A 20,774-nucleotide genomic window follows, 5' to 3' on the forward strand; every position below is an offset into this window, starting at 1 on the left:
TAAAAAAAAAAATGGAATTATCCTCTAACAGAGATGGCTTTATGGGTCGTGAAGAATGTTTCCAGTAGAAATATTCTTCTCTAGCTTTAGATCTGCTTTAATTTTTCGATTAATCTCAATATGACATTTTGTAGCATTCTGATTCACTTGATATTTGGGATGAAAACACGGAACTTCCCTGTAAATCGGCCCCATAACAGATCAGTTCCGGACGCTCATTGTTCCCTTCTATTATATTAATCTGCAGCTAGCAGCGGGCAGTGGCAGAGTTGGGTGGCAGTCCCCCCTCCCCCCCCTCTGCGGGCACAGCCAGCCCCATGTCACTGTCTGGGATGTGTTTTTTTCTGGCATTGAACCTTTTTTTTTTTTTTTTTTTATTCTTCCAGCTGCTCTTTGAATTGCCGACCCAACAGCGGAGCTGCACGGTGCCTGGGGGTCACCCAGCCTGGCACAGCCTAGATCAGATACTTTGGAAACCCTGCTGGGGATTATGGGGGGGTGGGGGGGGGGAAGGCACAAGATGTTTGAACAAGAGATAACTTTTAGAAATGGAGGAGGGAGACAGAAGGAATGTGAGCAAATCCACCAAGGAACAACTCTGCACAAACAAGGCTCACCTCGGGTGACCCGGGGACATGCGGCCCGAGGTTCGGTCAGATAGTATTATATACAGTATCTCACAAAAGTGAGTACACCCCTCACATTTTTGTAAATATTTTATTCTATTTTTTCATGTGACAACACTGAAGAAATGACACTTTGCTACAATGTAAAGTAGTGAGTGTACAGCTTGTATAACAGTGTAAATTTGCTGTCCCCTCAAAGTAACTCAACACACAGCCATTAATGTCTATACCGCTGGCAACAAAAGTGAGTACACCCCTAAGTGAAAATGGCCAAATTGGTCCCAAAGTGTCAATATTTTGTGTGGCCACCATTATTTTCCAGCACTGCCTTAACCCTCTTGGGCATGGAGTTCACCAGAGCTTCACAGGTTGTCACTGGAGTCCTCTTCCACTCCTCCATGATGACATCACAGAGCTGGTGGATGTTAGAGACCTTGCGCTCCTCCACCTTCCGTTTGAGGATGCCCCACAGATGCTCAATAGGGTTTAGGTCTGGAGACATGCTTGGCCAGTCCATCACCTTTACCCTCAGCTTCTTTAGCAAGGCAGTGGTCGGCTTGGAGGTGTGTTTGGGGTCGCTATGTTGGAATATTGCCCTGCGGCCCAGTCTCTGAAGGGAGGGGGTAATGATCTGCTTCTGTATGTCACAGTACATGTTGGCATTCATGGTTCCCTCAATGAACTGTAGCTCCCCAGTGCCGGAAGCACTCATGCAGCCCCAGACCATGACACTCCCACCACCATGCTTGACTGTAGGCAAGACACACTTGTCTTTACTCCTCACCTGGTTGCCCCCACACACGCTTGACACCATCTGAACCAAATAAGTTTATCTTGGTCTCATCAGACCACAGGAGATGGTTCCAGTAATCCATGTCCTTAGTCTGCTTGTCTTCAGCAAACTGTCTGCGGGCTTTCTTGTTCATCATCTTTAGAAGAGGCTTCCTTCTGGGACGACAGCCATGCAGACCAATTTGATGCAGTGTGCGGCGTATGGTCTGAGCACTGATAGGCCGACCTCCCACCCCTTCAACCTCTGCAGCAATGCTGGCAGCACTCATACGTCTATTTCCCAAAGACAACCTCTGGATATGACGCTGAGCATGTGCACTCAACTTCTTTGGTCGACCATGGCGAGGTTTGTTCTGAGTGGAACCTGTCCTGTTAAACCGCTGTATGGTCTTGGCCACTGTGCTGCAGCTCAGTTTCAGGGTCTTGGCAATCTTCTTATAGCCTAGGCCATCTTTATGTAGAAAAACAATCCTTTTTTTCAGATCCTCAGAGAGTTCTTTGCCATGAGGTGCCATGTTGAACCTCCAGTGACCAGTATGAGAGAGTGAGAGTGATAACACCAAATTTAACACACCTGCTCCCCATTCACACCTGAGACCCGGTAACACTAACGAGTCACATGACACCGGGGAGGAAAAATGGCTAATTGGGCCCAATTTGGACATTTTCACTTAGGGGTGTACTCACTTTTGTTGCCAGCAGTTTAGACATTAATGGCTGTGTGTTGAGTTATTTTGATGGGACAGCAAATTTACACTGTTATACAAGCTGTACACTCACTACTTTACATTGTAGCAGTGTTGTCACATAAAAAGATAGAATAAAATATTTACAAAAATGTGAGGGTTGTACTCACCCCAGGCAGAATTGTGGGCCATTCCTGGGCAATGTGTGTTGGCATGGCCGCTTGTAGTCTCCACCAGGGATGCATGAGACAGGGTGACAACAACAGAGAAATACTGCGAAACAGTTGTCATCCTATACAGGATGTGCCTGAACAAGGACGTTCATGGTGGAATCACCGAGGAATATTTGAATGAATATTCCATATTTAAAAATGATTGAAAAAACAACTTTGGAAATGACATGGGCATGTTAAAGCTTTTATAGATTGGGTTTAGATCTACTGTAAATACAATGTGGATGGCTGGTAAGGCTTGGTCATAGAGCGGCGGATAAGGCTGCGGTGGGCGCGCTGCCAGCTGGGTGGTATGCGATGGGCGGGGTGATGGGGGGTTTAGCTGAGCCCAGCCACCCCTTGGCTCTGGAGGTCAGGTTGTGCCAGCTTCCCCCAGGGCCTCATGCTCAGTGAGTGTGACAACACTGGGCTCAGCTGACCGAATTATCGCTAACACAACACGGGTTGCCATTTTCTGTCTCGTAGGGCAAAACAAAAACTACTAATACCGCTGATATACAGCGCCAGGACATCAAACTGATGTTATCATGGCATGACACACAGCTGAAGTCTAAAGTGAGCAAACACATTCCTGTCCAATAATTCAATTAAAGAAGTTCCAAACCCAATTACTAAAAATCTCATACGATCTTTAACATGTTCATTTAATTCGTTCTAAATAGAAATCTTATTAGCTGGTGATCCTGCCATGAAAGTCCATGTTCAGACACTTCCTGTTATGGGGTGACAACACTTGTGCTTTATTTCCCCTTTGTGTTCCTTTGTTGTCCCCCCGATGGAGACTACCGACACATATTGGGCAGGCATGGTCCACCATTGATACAACCTTTTACAGGGTGACAACACTTGTCCTTGTCACCGTTTTGTATTCCTGCGTTGTCACCCTGTCACATAAACTCCTGATGGAGACCACCAACACATATTGGGCAAGCATGGTCCACCATTGACACTTCAATTTACAGGGTAACAACACTAGTCTATGTTTCTCATGTGTGTTCCTGCATTGTCACCCTGTTACATGCACCCCCGATTAAGACTACCAATAAATATTGGGAAGAAATTGTCCACTGTTTGCTCTTCCTGGTATTGGGTGACAACACTTGTGCTGTGTTTCTCCTTTATGTTCCTGTGTTGTCCCCCGATAGAGACGACCAACACATAATGAGCAGGCATGGTCCACCATTGACACAGCCTGTTACAGGGTGAGGACACTTGTCTTAGTCACTGATTCGTGTTCTTGCGTTGTCACTTTGTCACATGCATCTCCCTATGGAGAGCACCAACACATATTGGGCAGGCATAATCCACCATTGACACTTCCATTTACAGGGTGACAACACTTGTCCATGTCCCCCGTGTGTGCTCCTGCATTGTCACCCTGTCATATGCACCCCACGATGGAGACTACCAACACATATTGGGCAGGCATGGTCCACCGTTGACACTTCCATTTACAGGGTGACAACATCTGTACTTGTCTCCCATTTGTGTTCCTGCATTGTCACCCTGTCATATGCACCCCACAATAGAAACTACCATCACATATTGGGTAGGTATGGTCCACCGTTGACACTTCCTGTTACAGAGTGACAACATTAGTCCTTGTTACCCATTTGTGTTCCTGCATTGTCACCCTGTCGTATGCACCCCACAATGGAAACTACCATCACATATTGGGTTGGTATGGTCCACCATTGACACTTCCTGTTACGGAGTGGCAACATTAGTCCTTGTTACCCATTTGGGTTCTTGTGTTGTCACCCTGTCACAAGAACCTCCTGCTGTACCAACATATATTGGGCAGGCATGGTCCATCGTTAACACTTCCTGTTACAGGGTGACAACACTAGTACTTGTCTCCCGTTTTGTGTTCCTGCATTGTCACCCTCTCACATGCACCCTCCGATGAAGACCACCCACACACATGGGGCAGGCATGGTCCAAAATGTACTTCCTGTTATGGAGTGATAACACTTGTCCTTGTCTCAGATTGGTTTTCTAGTCTTGTCACCCTGTCACATGCACCTCCCGATGGAGACTACCCACACACATGGGGCAGGAATGGTCCACTGTTGACTTTTCCTGTTATGGGGTGACAACACTTATCCTTGTCTCTCGTTTGTGTTCCTGCATTGTCACCCCATCACATGCATCTTCCGATGGAGACTACCCACACACATGGGGCAAGCGTGGTCCACCGTCGTCACTTATCCTTGTCTCATACTTGTGTTCCTGCTTTGTCATCCCCCCCTCCCCCGATGGAGACTACCAACACATATTGGGTAGGCATGATCCATCGTTGACAACTCCATTTACAAGGTGACAACACTAGTCCTTGTCTCCCGTTTGTGTTTCTGCACCCTCTCACCCTCTCACATGCACCCCCTAATAGAGACTACCAACAGATATTGGGCAGGCATGATCCACCATTGTCACAATTAAAGTGGATGTAAACCCTCACATATACCCAGTGAAGTGAACAGCCTCAGACGTTACAGAGATGAAACAAATCTCCCTACATAAGTTTTACATGTATATCTGCAGTCTTCAGCTTGCTATATTCTTTAGAAAGTGCTCGTCCTGTTAGATATTTTCTTCTGCTTGTTCAGCACTGGGTGTGGATTCTTGGCATACACTGTGTGGCAGCTGATTGGAGGAAAGGCACAGGAAAGAAACAGGAACAGGAAAGAAATGTGCAGAGCTGTGCTGTGGTGGGTGGAGCCCAGAAGGCTCCACCCACCACAGGCTGCCCTGCAGAAAACTACAGGGGGGGGGGAGGCGGAGACAAGACCAGTCACCCTGCACAAGGAGAGAGAGCAGCAGTGAGCGGTCTTTATTACGGGAAATCTCACACTGGATTACTGCACAGATCTGGAAGAAATACACAAAGTATCCAATAGCTCCAATATTTAGACAATATTTGCTTATCCTGGAGTTCAGCTTTAATGTTTTCTTGGACTCACCATGGTGTCCACACCGGCCGTGTTCCCAGCCGGCTCACACTCCTCGGCGTGCCCATTGCAGAAGCAGCTTCCACGGACAATGAGGTCATAGATGGCGTAATGGGCAAACCTCTGTGGCTTCTCCAAGGACCCGGGCAAACTTTGGCAGGGGCATTCCTGTCTCTTTAAAAGGAGGAGCCGGAGGTTGGTGATTTTTAGCTGGTCCTGGGCCGGGAGGCTGTAAGGGTCTTCGATCCTGTTTGCCGGAGTTATGGCACGAAATATCACCTGCAGGAGAAAAAGCAAAGTACTGAATCAAAACAGCTATATATATAATTTGGAATAAATAAAGCCAAGCTGTACCCCATTGCAAATGATCCTTAGGGCCCCGTTCTCATAAGGCGATGCCAAATCGAGGCAGAACGCATGTTTGGGTCTTGCCGACTGCCTACCGCATATTTACTGCGGCGGCAGGCAGCCGCTCCTGGGCAAGGCGACATAGGGGTACGTCGCTCGCTCTCAGGAGGCTAGGGGGCGAGTGCGTGCGTGCCGCTGGCTCGTCAGCGGTAAAGCCGATGCATGTGTCAGGCGGCTCCAATTGCCGCCTGACACCCGCGATCCTTCTCCGATGAGAGAGGAGGACGGTCGGCTGTTATAAACACAGCCAACCGTCCTTCTCCCTGAAATGATCACAGAGCTCCTGTGATCCTTCTATATAGGATCACATGTCTCTATGGTCATTTCAGAAGCCACGCCCCCCCACAGTTAGAATCACTCCCCTTAATCACCCATAGTGTTAACCCCTTCCCTGCCTGTGTCATTATTACAGTAACAGTGCATATTTTTAGCACTGATTACTGTAGTAATGTCACTGGTCCCCCCAAAAGTGTCAAAAATGTCAGTTAGGTGTCCGATCTGTCCACCGCAATGTCGCAGTCCTGCTAAAAATCGCTGATCGCCGCCATTACTAGAAAAAAAAAAACCAAACAATTAAAATTACATAAATCTTTCCCGTAGTTAGTAGTCGCGATAACTTTTGCGCAAACCAATTAAAATACGCTTATTGCGATTTTTTTTTATCAAAAATATGTAGCAGAAAACAAATTGGCCTAAAATGTAAAAAAAAACATTTTTTTTATTTTTTTTTCCAGAATGTTATATAGCAGAATGTGAAAGATATTGTTTTTTTTTTTTTTTTTTTCAAAATTGTCGCTATTTTTTTGTTTAAAAAATAACATTCGCAGAGGTGATCAAATACCACCAAAAGAAAGTTCTATTTGTGGGGGAAAAAAAAGGGCGTAAATTTATTTTGGGTACAGCGTCGCATGACCACGCAATTGTCCAATAAAGTAACGCAGTGCCAAATCGCAAAATAGGGCCTGGTCATTAAGGGGGCAAATCCTTTCCGGTTTTAAAGTGGTTAATGGCACCCCAATCGTGGTGCAATTCTGCTCAATTGTCGAGCGACAGAATCGCGCACTTATAAATCGTGCAGGGCTTGTCACCCAAAAAAAAAGGGCAGGAGCTTCTTCTGGGTGACAAATGCACATAGGGCAGCCCACTGAAGGGACAAGCCAAGGTAGTAATACGTTACACATATCTTCAATTGGATTCAAACATTCATAAGAGACTATTGTACTCTAATACAAATTCATATTTTCAGATTCATAACTTTTATTCAAGCTCCTGATGAACGGACGGAGGTCCATGAAACGCGTCGAGCCTACAAGAAATTAAGATGTATAACTGTATTGGATGTATTATTTAGAGACTGTGAGCCCACAGATATCACGTTGTATTGTTGAATTATATATACTTTTTAAAGATCGATTTACAGTTCCTTGAAATATTTTATCAATTATTTATTATGAAGTGTATAAATTTTCATATATCAGTTTTCTGTGCATATGTATGTATATTATAACTGTATTTTTTACATATATGTATTTGATATTAATCAAGGAACGCATAATAAAATTGCAATTGGAATTTACTCCTTGTGATAGTTCAATAACCTCATTCAAAGTCCCAAAACTATTGTTTCTTGCTTTATATGTATAGGGATGGAGGTACATTGATATTGAATGTGTCAGATCATACTTTGCTTTTCATTGGCAGGAATAGTTTCCCATCATTGGTGTCAGCGGGAGAAATAATGCCCCATCATTGATACTAGTGGGAGGAATAGTGCCCCATCATTGGTGTCAGTGGGAGAAATAGTGCCCCATCATTGATACTAGTGGGAGGAATAGTGCCCCATCATTGATACTAGTGGGAGGAATAGTGCCCCATCATTGGTTTCAGTGGGAGAAACAGTGCCCTATCGTTGGTGCCAGTGGGAAGAATAGTGCCTCATCATTGGTGTCAGTGAGAGGAATAGTGCCCCAGAATTGGTGTCAGTGGGAGGAATAGTGCCCCATCATTGGTTTCAGTGGGAGAAACAGTGCCCTATCGTTGGTGCCAGGGGGAAGAATAGTGCCTCATCATTGGTGTCAGTGAGAGGAATAGTGCCCCATCATTGGTTTCAGTGGGAGAAACAGTGCCCTATCGTTGGTGCCAGGGGGAAGAATAGTGCCTCATCATTGGTGTCAGTGAGAGGAATAGTGCCCCATCATTGGTGTCAGTGGGAGGAAGAATGACCCCTTATTAGTGTCAGTGGCAGGAATTATTCCCCACTGTTGGTGTCAGTGGGAGGACTAGTGCCCCGTCATCGATACTAGTGGGAGAAATTGTGCCCCATCACTGGTGTCATTGAGAGGAATAGTTTACCATCATTGGAGTCAGAGGGAGAAATAGTGCCCCATCATTGGTGTCAGTGGGAGGAATAGTGTCCCTTCATTGGTTTTAGTGGGAGGAATAGTGTCCCTTCATTGGTGTCAGTGGTAGGAATTGTGTCCCTTCATTGGTGTCAGAGGGAAAAATAGTAACCCCATCATTGATATTAGTGGGAGGAATAGTGCCCCATCATTGGTGTCAGTGGGAGGAAAAGTGCCCCATCATTGGCGTCAGTGGGAGAAATAGTGCCCCATCATTGGCAGGAAGAGTGCCCCAAGGGCCGGATAAAGGCTAGCAAAGCGCCGCATCTGGCCCTTGGGCCACAGATTGGAGACCACTGGTAAAAACATTAGAAGAAAGGGCAGTCAAGGAACCTGCTTAGGATTCAGAGGGTCAGTACCCTTTCATTCATGTCTATCTCATATCCGTTCAAATAACTGTATGGATAAAGTAATATTCTATGGATTGGCTCCCAAGACATTGGGATGGGTTTATTAGGGTCGGGATCAACAAAGTTTTCAGGTAGCAAAGAACTTTTAAAAAATGAAGGGGGACTTTGAGTATGGTTGTGGGTGTTCCAGCTCCTTCAGAATGAAGTATTGAAGAGCAGAGTAGGTTCCCATGGGAATCAGAAAGAGGATTCAGATGGGGAGGGAAGGTCGGAGGGTTAAAGAAAAAGAGTAACAGAGCATTGAATGTGTTCTCCACTGTGCACGGGCATCGAGGGCATTGCATTGGAAGTCTTTTTAGAAGTCTCGTACTCGCGGCGGAAGTTGAATTTTTCGGCAAGATGTTTCCGCAACGCCGCTTTAAGCATTGCCGGCCGGGCCGCTGCATTGATTGGGGCCGCTGCAGGCTGATCCCTCCCACTGTCCCACACAGACGAGATGTCACGCGCCACTCCAGCAGCAGCAGGTGAGCCTGAGGGGTCTCCACTGGGAGGTGGGGCTTACTAAGTGGTCTGTACTAGGTGGGAGGGCTTACTGTGGGGTCTGTACTGGGAGGGGGCTTACTGTGGGGTCTGTACTGGGAGGGGGTTTACTGAGGGGTCTGTACTGGGAGGGGGGCTTACTGAGGGGTCTGTACTGGGAGGGGGGCTTACTGAGGGGTCAGTACTGAGAGGAAGGCTTACTGAGGGGTCTGTACTGGGAGGGGGCTTACTGAGGGGTCTGTACTGGAAGGGGGCTTACTGTGGGGTCTGTACTGGGAGGGGGCTTACTGAGGGGGTCTGTACTGGAAGGGGGCTTACTGAGGGGTCTGTACTGGGAGGGGGCTTACTGTGGGGTCTGTACTGGGAGGGGGCTTACTGTGGGGTCTGTACTGGGAGGGGGCTTACTGAGGGGTCTGTACTGGAAGGGAGCTTACTGACGGGTCTGTACTGGGAGGGGGGCTTACCGAGGGGTCTGTACTGAGAGGGGGGCTTACTGAGGGGTCTGTACTGAGAGGGGGGCTTACTGAGGGGTCAGGATTACAGGATTAATTAGCTAATCAAAAAAACACTTAATTAAGCCAAAAAAATAAAATAAAAATAATCGTTAGATTAGACGACTAATCGTAAAAATAATCGATAGATTAGTCGACAGACAAATTAATCGTTAGTTGCAGCCCTACTTCCCACCCACCACACATCTGGAAGAGTCGTAGGCAAACGTATCGTATTGGCCAGAAGATCAGTTAATGTAGGGGATTGGCTCGGCTTCTTGCTATGGTGGCAGCCAGCAACCTGCCAACAACAGTGTTTGTTGCACAGCATTAGCCATACATTATTGCGTCATATGTGTTGCCTTAAATGGCTCTTTAAGTGGATTTCCACTAAGCACTATTTGCATCCAAAAGGGCTGCATTGGCAGGTAAAATAACACCCATATATGTATTTATTCAATGAATATAGTTGTTTCCCTAGAATTTTGCTTTATATTGCATAGAAGACTTCTTACCTCCCCTTTTGTACAGGGCCAGGAGTCTGAATATCTGGAAGTACACCTTGCTCCCTCCTCAAACATGTCATCTGCCAAACCGAAGGTGGCCGTACAGTTATTTGCAAAGTATTTATAAGCCCTCCAGGTCTTGCCGTGGTCCCCAGACCTCTCCAGCACCATGGCCGCTGGGCGAGGAGACTTGAAGACCATGATGACATGAGTCAGGTAGAACTCCGTCTCGAAGTCCAGCCTTATTTCCTCCCGGAGGACACCTTGGGCAGACTGCCACCACGTAGCAGGACTTGAGAACACGTCATCTGTCATGTGAGCAGGTAGGTGGGAGTTCTCTGCCTGGTTAAGACTACACTTTGTACACTGGGGTGGACCACAGGAGATTGGGGCCTTGTGGAACAACTGATCCTCGGTGTAAAAGCAGTACAGTTCGCTGGCGTCCATTCCACAAGTGGTGAGTGTAACCGGTGTCCGGCCAATTGCAAGGTTCCCAACCGGTGGGTTACAAGAGTGTCCATCACAACGGTGCAACTTGGCTGCATCTGTAGCGGTGAATGGAAACATAAAATTTACCATTAATAAAAATTACATAACATAGAGAAAATGAGAATTACTGAGAAATTCAGTAATCATATAAATCGATGGAAAAATGCATTTATACTTGTATCCTTAAAGAAACACCACCCATTCAGGGGTCTCGATAGGTTAAAAAAGCCTGTACCGACTGCCATCCTTCTAAGTTAAAGTGTACCTAAGGCAAAAAGTTTATTTTTTTTTTTTATTTAGGATAGACTATGGAACGGTTAAAGCCTCTGTCAGGTTTGGATTGCACCACCAATGGAACGGTATTGCACTTGGAGTCACTGGCTGCAATGGACTTAATAGATGACACGTGGACTGGGAGAGTACTTGGAGTCACAAGGTGCACTGGAGTCAAAAGACGACATGGACTGGAAGTGCACTTGGAGTGACTGGGCACACCAGAGTCACTAGTTATCATGTAGGCTGGGAGCGCACTTGGTGTGACTTGGCTGTCACTAGACAGCATGTAGGCTCGGAGCACACTCTGAGTCAGTTTGCACAATAGAGTCACTAAATGACACATGGACTAGGAGAGCACTTAGAGTCACTAGACAGCATGTGAAACCGGAGTTCACTTGAGGTCACTGGGCACACTGGAGTCACTGGATGACACATGGACTGAGAGCGCACTTGGAGTCACTGGGCACACTGAAGTCACTAGACAGCATGAAGGCTTGGATCACACTTGGAGTCAGTGGGCACAATAAAGTCACTAAAGGACACATAGACTGAGAGCGCACTTGGAGTCACTGGGCACACTGAAGTCACTAGACAGCATGTAGGCTGTAAGCGCACTTGGAGTCAGTGGGCACAATAAAGTCACAAAAGGACACATGGACTGGGAGTGCACTTGGAGTCACTAGACTGCATGGACTGAGAGTGCACTTGGAGTCACTGGTTACACTGGAGTCATTAGACGACATGTGATCTGGGAGCGTCCTTGAGGTCACTGAGCCCACTGGAGTCCCTAGACGACATGTGGACTGAGAGAGCACTTGGTGTACTAGAATCACTAAATGGCACGTGGACAAGAAGCACACCTAGAGAGACTTGGCACACTAAAGTCACTAGAGGACACATGGACTGGGAGCGTGCTTGGTGTCCCTGGGCACACATGACTCACTAGAGATCACATGGACTGGGAGTGTCCCTTGAGTCACACGGTGAACCGAAATCACTAGATGGCATGTGGACTGGGAGAGTAACTGGAGTCACTAGGTGAGCCGAAATCACTAGATGGCATGTGGACTGGGAGAGTAACTGGAGTCACTAGGTGAGCCGAAATCACTAGATGGCATGTGGACTGGGAGAATACCTGAAGTCACTAGGTGAACCGAAATCACTAGATGGCTTGTGGACTGGGAGAGTACTTTGAGTCATGGGGTGCACTAAAGTCACTAGATGACATGGACTGGAAGTGCACTTGGAGTCACTGGGCACACTGGAGTCACTAGACGGCAAATGAGCTTGGGAGGACATTTGGAGTCATCAGGCACACTGGAATCACTAGATGGCATGTGGACTGGGAGGGCACTTGGAGTGACTGGGCACACTGAAGTCACTAGTCAGTCAGCATGTAGGCTTGGAGTGGACTTGGTGTGACTGGGTACACTGAAGTCACCAAACAGCATGTAGGCTTGGAGCACACTTGGAGTCAGTGGGCACAATAGAGTCACTAAAAGACACATGGACTAGGAGAGCACTTGCAGTCACTAGACAGCATATGAAATAGGAGTGCATTTGAAGTGCATTAGGAGTCCACTGGAGTCACTGGACGACACAAGGGCTAAGAGCGCACTTGGAGTCACTGCTCACCCTGAAGTCATTAGACAACCTGTTTTCTGGGAATGCCCTTAAATTCACTGAGTGAACTGGAGTCCCTAGACGATATGTGGACTGGGGAGAACTTGGATTCACTGGGTGTACTGGAATCATTAAATGGCATGTATACCAGAAGCACACTTAGAGTCACTGGGCACACTAAAGTCACTAGAGGACACATGGACCGGGAACGTGCTTGGTGTCAGTGGGCATACTGGACTTATGGGAGGAAACATGGACTGGGAGTGCACGTGGAGTTTCTGGAATCATAAGATGACAAGTGGACTTGGAGTCACTGGGTGAACCGAAATCACTAGATGCCATGTGGACTGGGAGAGTACTTGGAGTCATGGAGTGCACTGGAGTCACTAGAGGACATATGGACTAGGAGTGCACATGGAGTTACTAGGAACACTGTAATTACTAGATGATATGTGGACTGGGAATGTACTTAGAGTTACTGGGTGCACTGGGGTCACTAGAGGACATATGAAGTGGGAGCGCTCTTGGAGTCACTGGGCTTTTGGAGGACACATAGACTGGGAGTGTTCCTGGAGTTACAGAGTACCCAAAAAGCTCAAGGCAGACTCAGAGGACATAGGAGGCACAGAGCCACGTGCCACTTTGCCATTTTAAATTAAGCCAATTAAGCCAGGATAACTATATAAGACACTATTCCTCCCACTGACACCAACTATGAGACACTATTCCTCCCGCTAACACCAACTATGAGACACTATTCCTCCCACTGACATCCACAATGGTGTATAATTCCTGCCACTGACATCAACAGTGGGGCACTATTTCTCCAACTGACACCAACTATGGGGCACAATTCAACAATTTCCAGAATTTCCCGTTGGGATTAATAAAGTATTCTGTATTCTATTCCTCCCACTGACACAAACGATAGGACACTATTCCTACCACTGACATTAATAATGGGGCACTATGCCTCCCACTGACACCAACCATGGGACACTATTCCTCCCACTAACACCAATGATGAGGCATTATTCCTTCCACTGACACCAATGATAGGCACTATTCCTCCCACTGACACCAATGATGGGGCACTATTCCTCCCACTGACACCAATGATGGGACACTATTCCTCCCACTGATACCAATGATGGGGCACTATTCCTCCCACTGACACTAATGATGGGGCACTATTCCTTCCACTGACACCAATGATAGGCACTATTCCTCCCACTGACACCAATGGTGGGGCACTATTCCTCCCACTGACACCAATGATGGGGCACTATTACTCCCACTGACACCAATGATGGAGCATTATTCCTTCAACTGACACCAATGATGGGACACTATTCCTCCCACTGACACCAATGATGAGGCATTATTCCTTCAAATGACACCAATGATGGGACATTATTCCTTCCACTGAAACCAATGATGGGGCACTATTCCTTCCACTGACACCAATGATGGGGCACTATTCCTTCCACTGACACCAATGATAGGGCACTATTCCTCCTGTTGACACCAATAATGGGGCACTATTCCTCCCACTGACACCAACGATGGAGCATTGGTATTGACACCAGGACATTTTCTACTCCTACTGGCTACAGTCCTATCCCTCTAAAGTCTGAAGGATAATAAACCAGTCCTCTGTTTAGTTTGGAGACCCCTGATATGAGTGACCAAAAGGGTCAGAGCTATTTCAAACATTTGCTGGATTCACAATTTCAAGATCCAACGCAATCCCTTCATAAGAGAAACTATAACTGTCTTTGGTCAATAAATTGGCTTATCATTTTTTATCGGTTGTTTTTTAGTGGTTTTTACTAAAGAAATATACAATCCTTGTTTTAAAAACAGACATTTAATACACAACAAAAGCTTTCCAGAGCACTTAGAGTTAACAAAAGAGATAGCACCAAAGAGCGATTATCCTGTGTCTCCCTTTGTCTATCTGAAACTTTGAACTGAGTTATTGGATAAGGGATGAGTCACTAACTTTTGTGTTAGCTTGAGCTATGAAGCCTGTAAACCTTTTTTTTTTTTTTGTAATGAATGAAAAGCAGCCTAACGCTCCACCTACTGGCTCAAAAAGAAAATGCAAACGTATAAAGCTGAACTCCAGGAATTTTTTGGATTGCATACTCACTGTACATTGATCCACCTGGGCATTATAAAAGTATATATATATATATATATATATATATATATATATGTATATATATATATATATATATAACAGTATATATCTCATACCTGATGGGGAGTCTGAAAATGATGGTAGTAGTTGGTGCTACTGCTGTGATAGTTACACTCTTCTGGGTCCTGCTTGTGTTCTGTGCAGTAGCTTTCCCTCAGCACACTGACCATTGGGGGTCGGTCGGTTAGCACCTCTGCCAATTATAGAACAATTTGAATTTTTTATATGACCACAAGGGGGGTGCTTTTTTTTCTAAAACTGGAGCACTCACAATCACCTGTGCATGGTAGCCAATCAGCTTCTAACTTCACATTGTTCAATTAAACTTTGGCAATTCAAACTGGAAGCTAAATGGTTCCTTTGCAGTGTTGCAGCAGATCTTGCATTTTCCAGGTTTGGTACATAACCCCCAAGGCGTCCTCTGATCGACGAGGTTGAGATTGTTATATCATTGCCCTTCCTCTCCACCTCATCCAATCAGAGAATGCCTTGTAGCTATTGGAAATTTAAAGGTCAGTAAGCAGCCCCCCCCCTGTGGTCGGTGTGCAGTATGCAAATACAGCCTGTCTAGGAATCCCCACTCTTCCAGACCGACACCTTCCAATCAAGGCATTTTAATATTTGCATAACTCCTCTGAAAGAGCAAGCTCGCTGCTTGCGTCAGGGCTGAGGGTTCTTGAGAGGAGCACAGCTCCCTGCTGGCCCCTCCCACCAGCTGTGATATGTCTGAATTGCATAGAGAAGCATAGAGACTCAGTGATGACATCACTGTATCTAAAATAAGGTATGCAATGAAATAGAAAGGCTTTATTTAAAAATATGATCAGGGGAGGATTTTGAGGGCAACACATTAGTATATTAAACTTCAGCTTTAACCACTTGCCGTCTGCTCACTAGAGCTCTACTGCGGCAAAGTGGCTCTTGTAGGTCTGACGACATAGACCTACGTCAGCAGCCACTCCCCCTTCTCGGCGACCCGCGCCCGTCGCCGGAGGCTCGCTCCCGCTGTATTCAGTCACAGCGGGAGTCGGGCCAGGGGAGGAGCAGCGGTGATCACCACCGCTCTTCCCCGATCGTCGGGGTATCGAGTCTGGAGATCCGCCCGCTTGTCTAAACAGAGCGGGCAGATCTCCTAAATGACAGACAGGGTCAGATTGCAGGGTTCAGCATAGCTGAACATGCGATCTGTCCCTGTGTCACTCAGTCACCTCCCCCCCACACACGTCAGTGAGCACCAGGCATACCTTAACCCCTCCCTCTCCAATAAAATTAGCCCCTTCCCTGCCAGTGTCATTTTTACAGTAACAGTGCATATGTATAGCACTGATTACTGCAGTAATGTCACTGGTTCCCCCAAAAGTGCCAAAATGTCAGTCAAGGGTCCGATCTGTCCGCCGCAATGTCGCAGTCCCGCAAAAAAAAAAATCGCAGATCACCGCCATTACTCGTTAAAAAAAAAAACACCAAAAATGACAGAAATCGTTCCCTTACTTAGTAAACGCAATAACTTTTGCGCAAACCAATCAAAATACGCTTATTGCAATTTTTTTTTACCAAAAATATGTAGCAGAAAACAAATTGGCGTAAAATGATAAAAAATTTAGATTTTTACATTTTTTGGGGGGGAATTTCATATAAAAAAATGTGAAAAATATTGTTATTTTTTCAAAATTGTCGCTATTTTTTGTTTATAGCGCAAAAAGTAAATATCGCACAGGTGATCAAATACCACCAAAAGAAAGCTCTGTTTGTGGGAAAAAAAGGACGTAAATTTTGTTTGGGTACGGCGTTGCATGACCGCACAATTGTCAGTTAAATTCAAGCAGTGCCGAATCGCAAAAAGTGGCCCAGACGTAAGACAGCAAAATCCTCCGGTGGTAAAGTGGTTAAAGTGATTGTAAAGTCTCATTAAAAAAAAAAGAAATAAAAAAATACTAATAATATCTAATATAATAAAATATACTTACCTTCTCTGTGCAGTTGACTTTGCACAGAGCAGCCCGGATCCTCCTCTTCTCGGGTCCCTCTTCGGCTCTCCTGGCCCCTCCCTCCTGTAGAGTGCCCCCCACAGCAAGCACCTTGCTATGGGGGCACCTGAGCCAAGTCACAGCTCCCTGTGTCCATTCAAACACGGAAGCTTTCCTTCGGCCCCACCCCCTCCCTCTCTCTCCTGATTGGCTGAGTTTAATTGACAGCAGCAGGAGCCAATGGCTCTACAGCTGTGTCTCAGCCAATCAGGAGAGAGAGTCCTGGACGGCTCAGGCACTCATGTACGCGACTCAGTCCCGCCCCCTCTCTCTCCTGATTGTCTGAATGATTTTGATTAAAAGCAGTGGAAGCTAATCGCGCCACGCTGCTGTCTCAGTCAATAAGGAGGGGAGTTCCGGGCAGCTTAGACACTCCTGCAACATCGCTGGATAAAAATGGGTTCAGGTAAGTATTAGGGTTTTTTTTATCTTAATACATAGAGTGCATCTTCTGCCTATATAATCACTTTAAGAAATGTGTTTAAAGTGTTACTAAACCCACAACAGTGTAATCAGTCTGTATGTGCAGTAAAGCATGCTCTTTATACTCACTGTGGAACCTAAGGAGTTAATTCTCTGTATTGTGTAAAAAGGCTGTTTGATCCTCTAATCTGATCCCCCCTTCCTCCACTGTCCCCAATCCATCTCCTGATAGAACAGAGCATTGGGAGCACACTGCACATGCTCAGTTTGCTGTGTATTGCTAGAGAGTTTTTTTTTTTTTGTGAGGGTGCATGTGATCAGCACAGGGCCAATCAGCACTGTCCAGACAGAGGGTCAGGGTTCCTGCAGCTTCATAGAACAGTCAGAGGAGAATGAAAACTCCTGCTACAAGCTTTAAGCAGACACTAATAGAAGTTACAATATTGCTATATACTGCTAGTGAGAAATGGGATTTAACAGTTTATGTTTACTAAAACTATTGCATTTCCATGTTCTGTGTACTGTGGGAGACCAGATATAGTGAACGCAGAGTCCTGGGGAGAGCAGATATAGTGAATGCAGGTTCATGAGGAGAGCAGATATAGTGAATGCAGGTTCCTGGGGGGATCAGATATAGTGAATGCAGAGTCCTGGGGAGATCAGATATAGTGAATGCAGGCTCCTGGGGAGAGCAGATATAGTGACTGCAGGCTCCTAGGGAGAGCAGATATAGTGAATGCAGGCTCCTGGGTTTAGTAACACTTCAAGAGGAGATTTGAATAGCTGAAATGCTTCTGTTTCAAAAATATTTACTATATATACAAAAGGTTAGAATAGAACCTCAAGAGCTTACAATCTATTTAAATTGACCAGGTGTGGAAAAAATACAGCATCACCATATGGCAGTTTTCTTAGTGCATTCATGCTGGGCCATGGTGCCAGCCAGCGCTGTAATCCGGGCACACAGACAGGAGGGGGCAGACGGATTCTAGATACTGCCACAGAACTTCAATAATTCATGAAATGCTGATGACCCGCATAGCTGTCTTATCTCTTTTGGAGCTGCTGTTGCATACACTGATTGACCGACGGCCGCAGCTGAGAGACTATTCTCCAATAATCATCCGGCATCCTGTCTAATAACCCTGGGATAAGCCAAGGGATCCATTCACCACACCATCCATGGCCCAACCACAGGAGCAAGCTGACCTGTCATCAGCGTAAGTCAGCGGTGTCTTGCTGTGTCTGAGGATGGTGGAGAGCGGAGACACATGGGAGCAGCACAGAGATACACAGGAGAATCCTATCCGGATAATCAGCGCTCTCCACATCAACTGTCCATTTATTACCATTGGACAACTGTCGTCTCATCCTATATACCTCAGATCATCCCAATTTCTGCACCTTCACACCTCAGATACACCCCAATCCCTGCACCTTCATACCGCAGATCGCCCCAATTCCTGCACCTTCACACCTCAGATACACCCCAATCCCTGCACCTTCATACCGCAGATACACCCCAATTCCTGCACCTTCATACCGCAGATCATGTCAATTCCTGCACCTTCACACCTCAGATACACCCCAATTCCTGCACCTTCACACCGCAGATCATCTCAATTCCTGCACCTTCACACCTCAGATCACCCCAATTCCTGCAACTTCACACCTCAGATACACCCCAATTCCTGCACCTTCATACCGCAGATCGTCCCAATTCCTGCACCTTCACACCTCAGATACACCCAAATTACTGCACCTTCACACCTCAGATACACCCCAATTCCTGCACCTTCACACCTCAGATACACCCCAATTCCTGCACCTTCATACCGCAGATTGCCCCAATTTCTGCACCTTCACACCTCAGATCAACCCTATTCGTGACCATTCACACCTCTGATTGCTGAAATTCCTACACCCTCACACCTCAGATCATCCCAACTCCTGCACTTTCATACCTAAACTAACCCCAACTCCTGCACATTGACACCTTTGATCACTCCATTTCCTGCACCTTCATACCTAAAATATCCCCAAGTCCTGCACCTTTACGCCTCAAATCACCCCAATTCCTGCACCCTCACACCTCAGATCACCCCAATTCCTGCACCTTCACACCTTAGATCACCCCAACTTCTGCACATTCCCACCTCAGATCACCCCAATTCCTGCACCTTCATACCTCAGATCACCCCAATTCCTGCACCTTCATACCTCAGATCACTCCAATTCCTGCACCTTCTCTCCTCAGATCACCCCAATTCCTACACCTTCACACTGAAGATCACCCCAATTCCTACACCTTTACACCTCAGATCACTGCAATTCCTAAACCTTCACACCTCAGATCAACGCCAATTCCTGCACCTACATCCCTCAGATCACTCAATTCCCGTACCTTCACACTGCAGATCACCCCAATTCCTGCAGCTTCACACCACAGATCACCCCAATTCCTGCAGCTTCACACCTCAGATCACCCCAATTCCTGCAGGTTCACACCTCAGATTACGCCAAATCCTGCAGCTTCACACCTCAATTCCTGTTCCTTCACACCTCAGATCATTTTAATTCCTGCACCTTCATACCTCAGAGCAGCTCCAACTCTTGTACCTTCAGACTCAGCTTCAGCTTCAATTTCTACATCTTCACACCAAATCACTCAAAACCTGTTCCTTCAAACCTCAGGTAACCCCAGTTCCTGCACCCTCACACCTCATATCACTCCAATTCCTGCACCTTCACACCTAAAATAACCTCAATTCCTGCACCATCACACCTCAGATCACCCAAATTCATGCACCTTCATACCAAAGACCACTCCAATTCCTCCACCTTCACACCTCCGGTCACCCTAATTCCTGCACCTTCATACCTCAGATAACCCCAGTTCCTGAACCTTTACAGCCTAGTGAGCTGTCATCACAGACTATGGCAGTAAAGAGCAGAGGCCCCACTAGAGGATTCCTCGGTAGGCCCATCCTAACCTGCACAAATGCAATGTGACAATTTTCCAGGTTCTGCTGAAATTGACATTGCATCCCCATTCTCGTCCTCGTGCCTTTAGGGTCCTTTCACACGGGCTTTCCGCCTGGCGGACTCCATTTTGCTCAGCGGGGGATCAATCCGCTGATCTCCACTGAGCAGGCGGATGACAGGTCCGTCTCCGCTCTCAAGCAGAGACGGAGCTGTTACATCCCCGATCTCCTCTATGGGAGATCGGATGAAAATGTCAGTTTTCATCCGATCCTATCCGATCTAATCCTCCAGAGGATGGAAAATAGGGTTTCCTTCTGTCTGGATTTCACAAACAGGATTGGATCGGATCGTGGCGGGTGTCAGCGGACATGTCACCACTGACATCCGCTGCTCCATAGAGGTACATGGAGCATCCGATCAGGTCCGCCTGAAAAACTGACAGGTGGACCGGATCGGAAAGCCAGTGAGAAAGGGGCCTTATGTTGCAAATCTCTAATCTACATGCTTTGTTATACTGGGTATATGCATGGAAGTTCAACACAAGAACTTAGCAAGCCTCAACAACCAAGCAAGATCTGGCTGCTTTTATCACCATGTTATCAAACGGCACAGTTGTAACAAACATCTTGTGAAGGTCTTTCAGTGCCCTGTTGCTGTGCCCAGTTAGATCCACAAAGCGATGGACGCTCATAAACGCTGGTAAGATCCAGCAATGACCCTCACTGGAGCTAATGGGAGCCTCTTGTAAATACAAGATTTATTT

At 46.5% G+C, this 20,774-nt stretch overlaps 1 protein-coding gene across 1 annotated transcript in view; it reads right to left on the reverse strand.

The window, feature by feature from the left end:
• Positions 1-20,774, reverse strand: part of LOC309561447 (netrin-4-like) — an 84,843-nt gene that overhangs the window by 50,056 nt on the left and 14,013 nt on the right. The window contains exons 2-3 of the mRNA XM_082265367.1: positions 9,992-10,527; positions 5,301-5,567 (exon numbers count right to left, since the gene is read on the reverse strand). Of these exons, the coding sequence (XP_082121493.1) occupies positions 5,301-5,567; positions 9,992-10,527 (803 nt within the window). The remainder of the gene's footprint in view (positions 1-5,300; positions 5,568-9,991; positions 10,528-20,774) is intronic.

Source organism: Pelophylax lessonae (genome assembly GCF_965119305.1).
Source record: "Pelophylax lessonae genome assembly, chromosome: 8".
Taxonomy (NCBI): domain Eukaryota; kingdom Metazoa; phylum Chordata; class Amphibia; order Anura; family Ranidae; genus Pelophylax; species Pelophylax lessonae.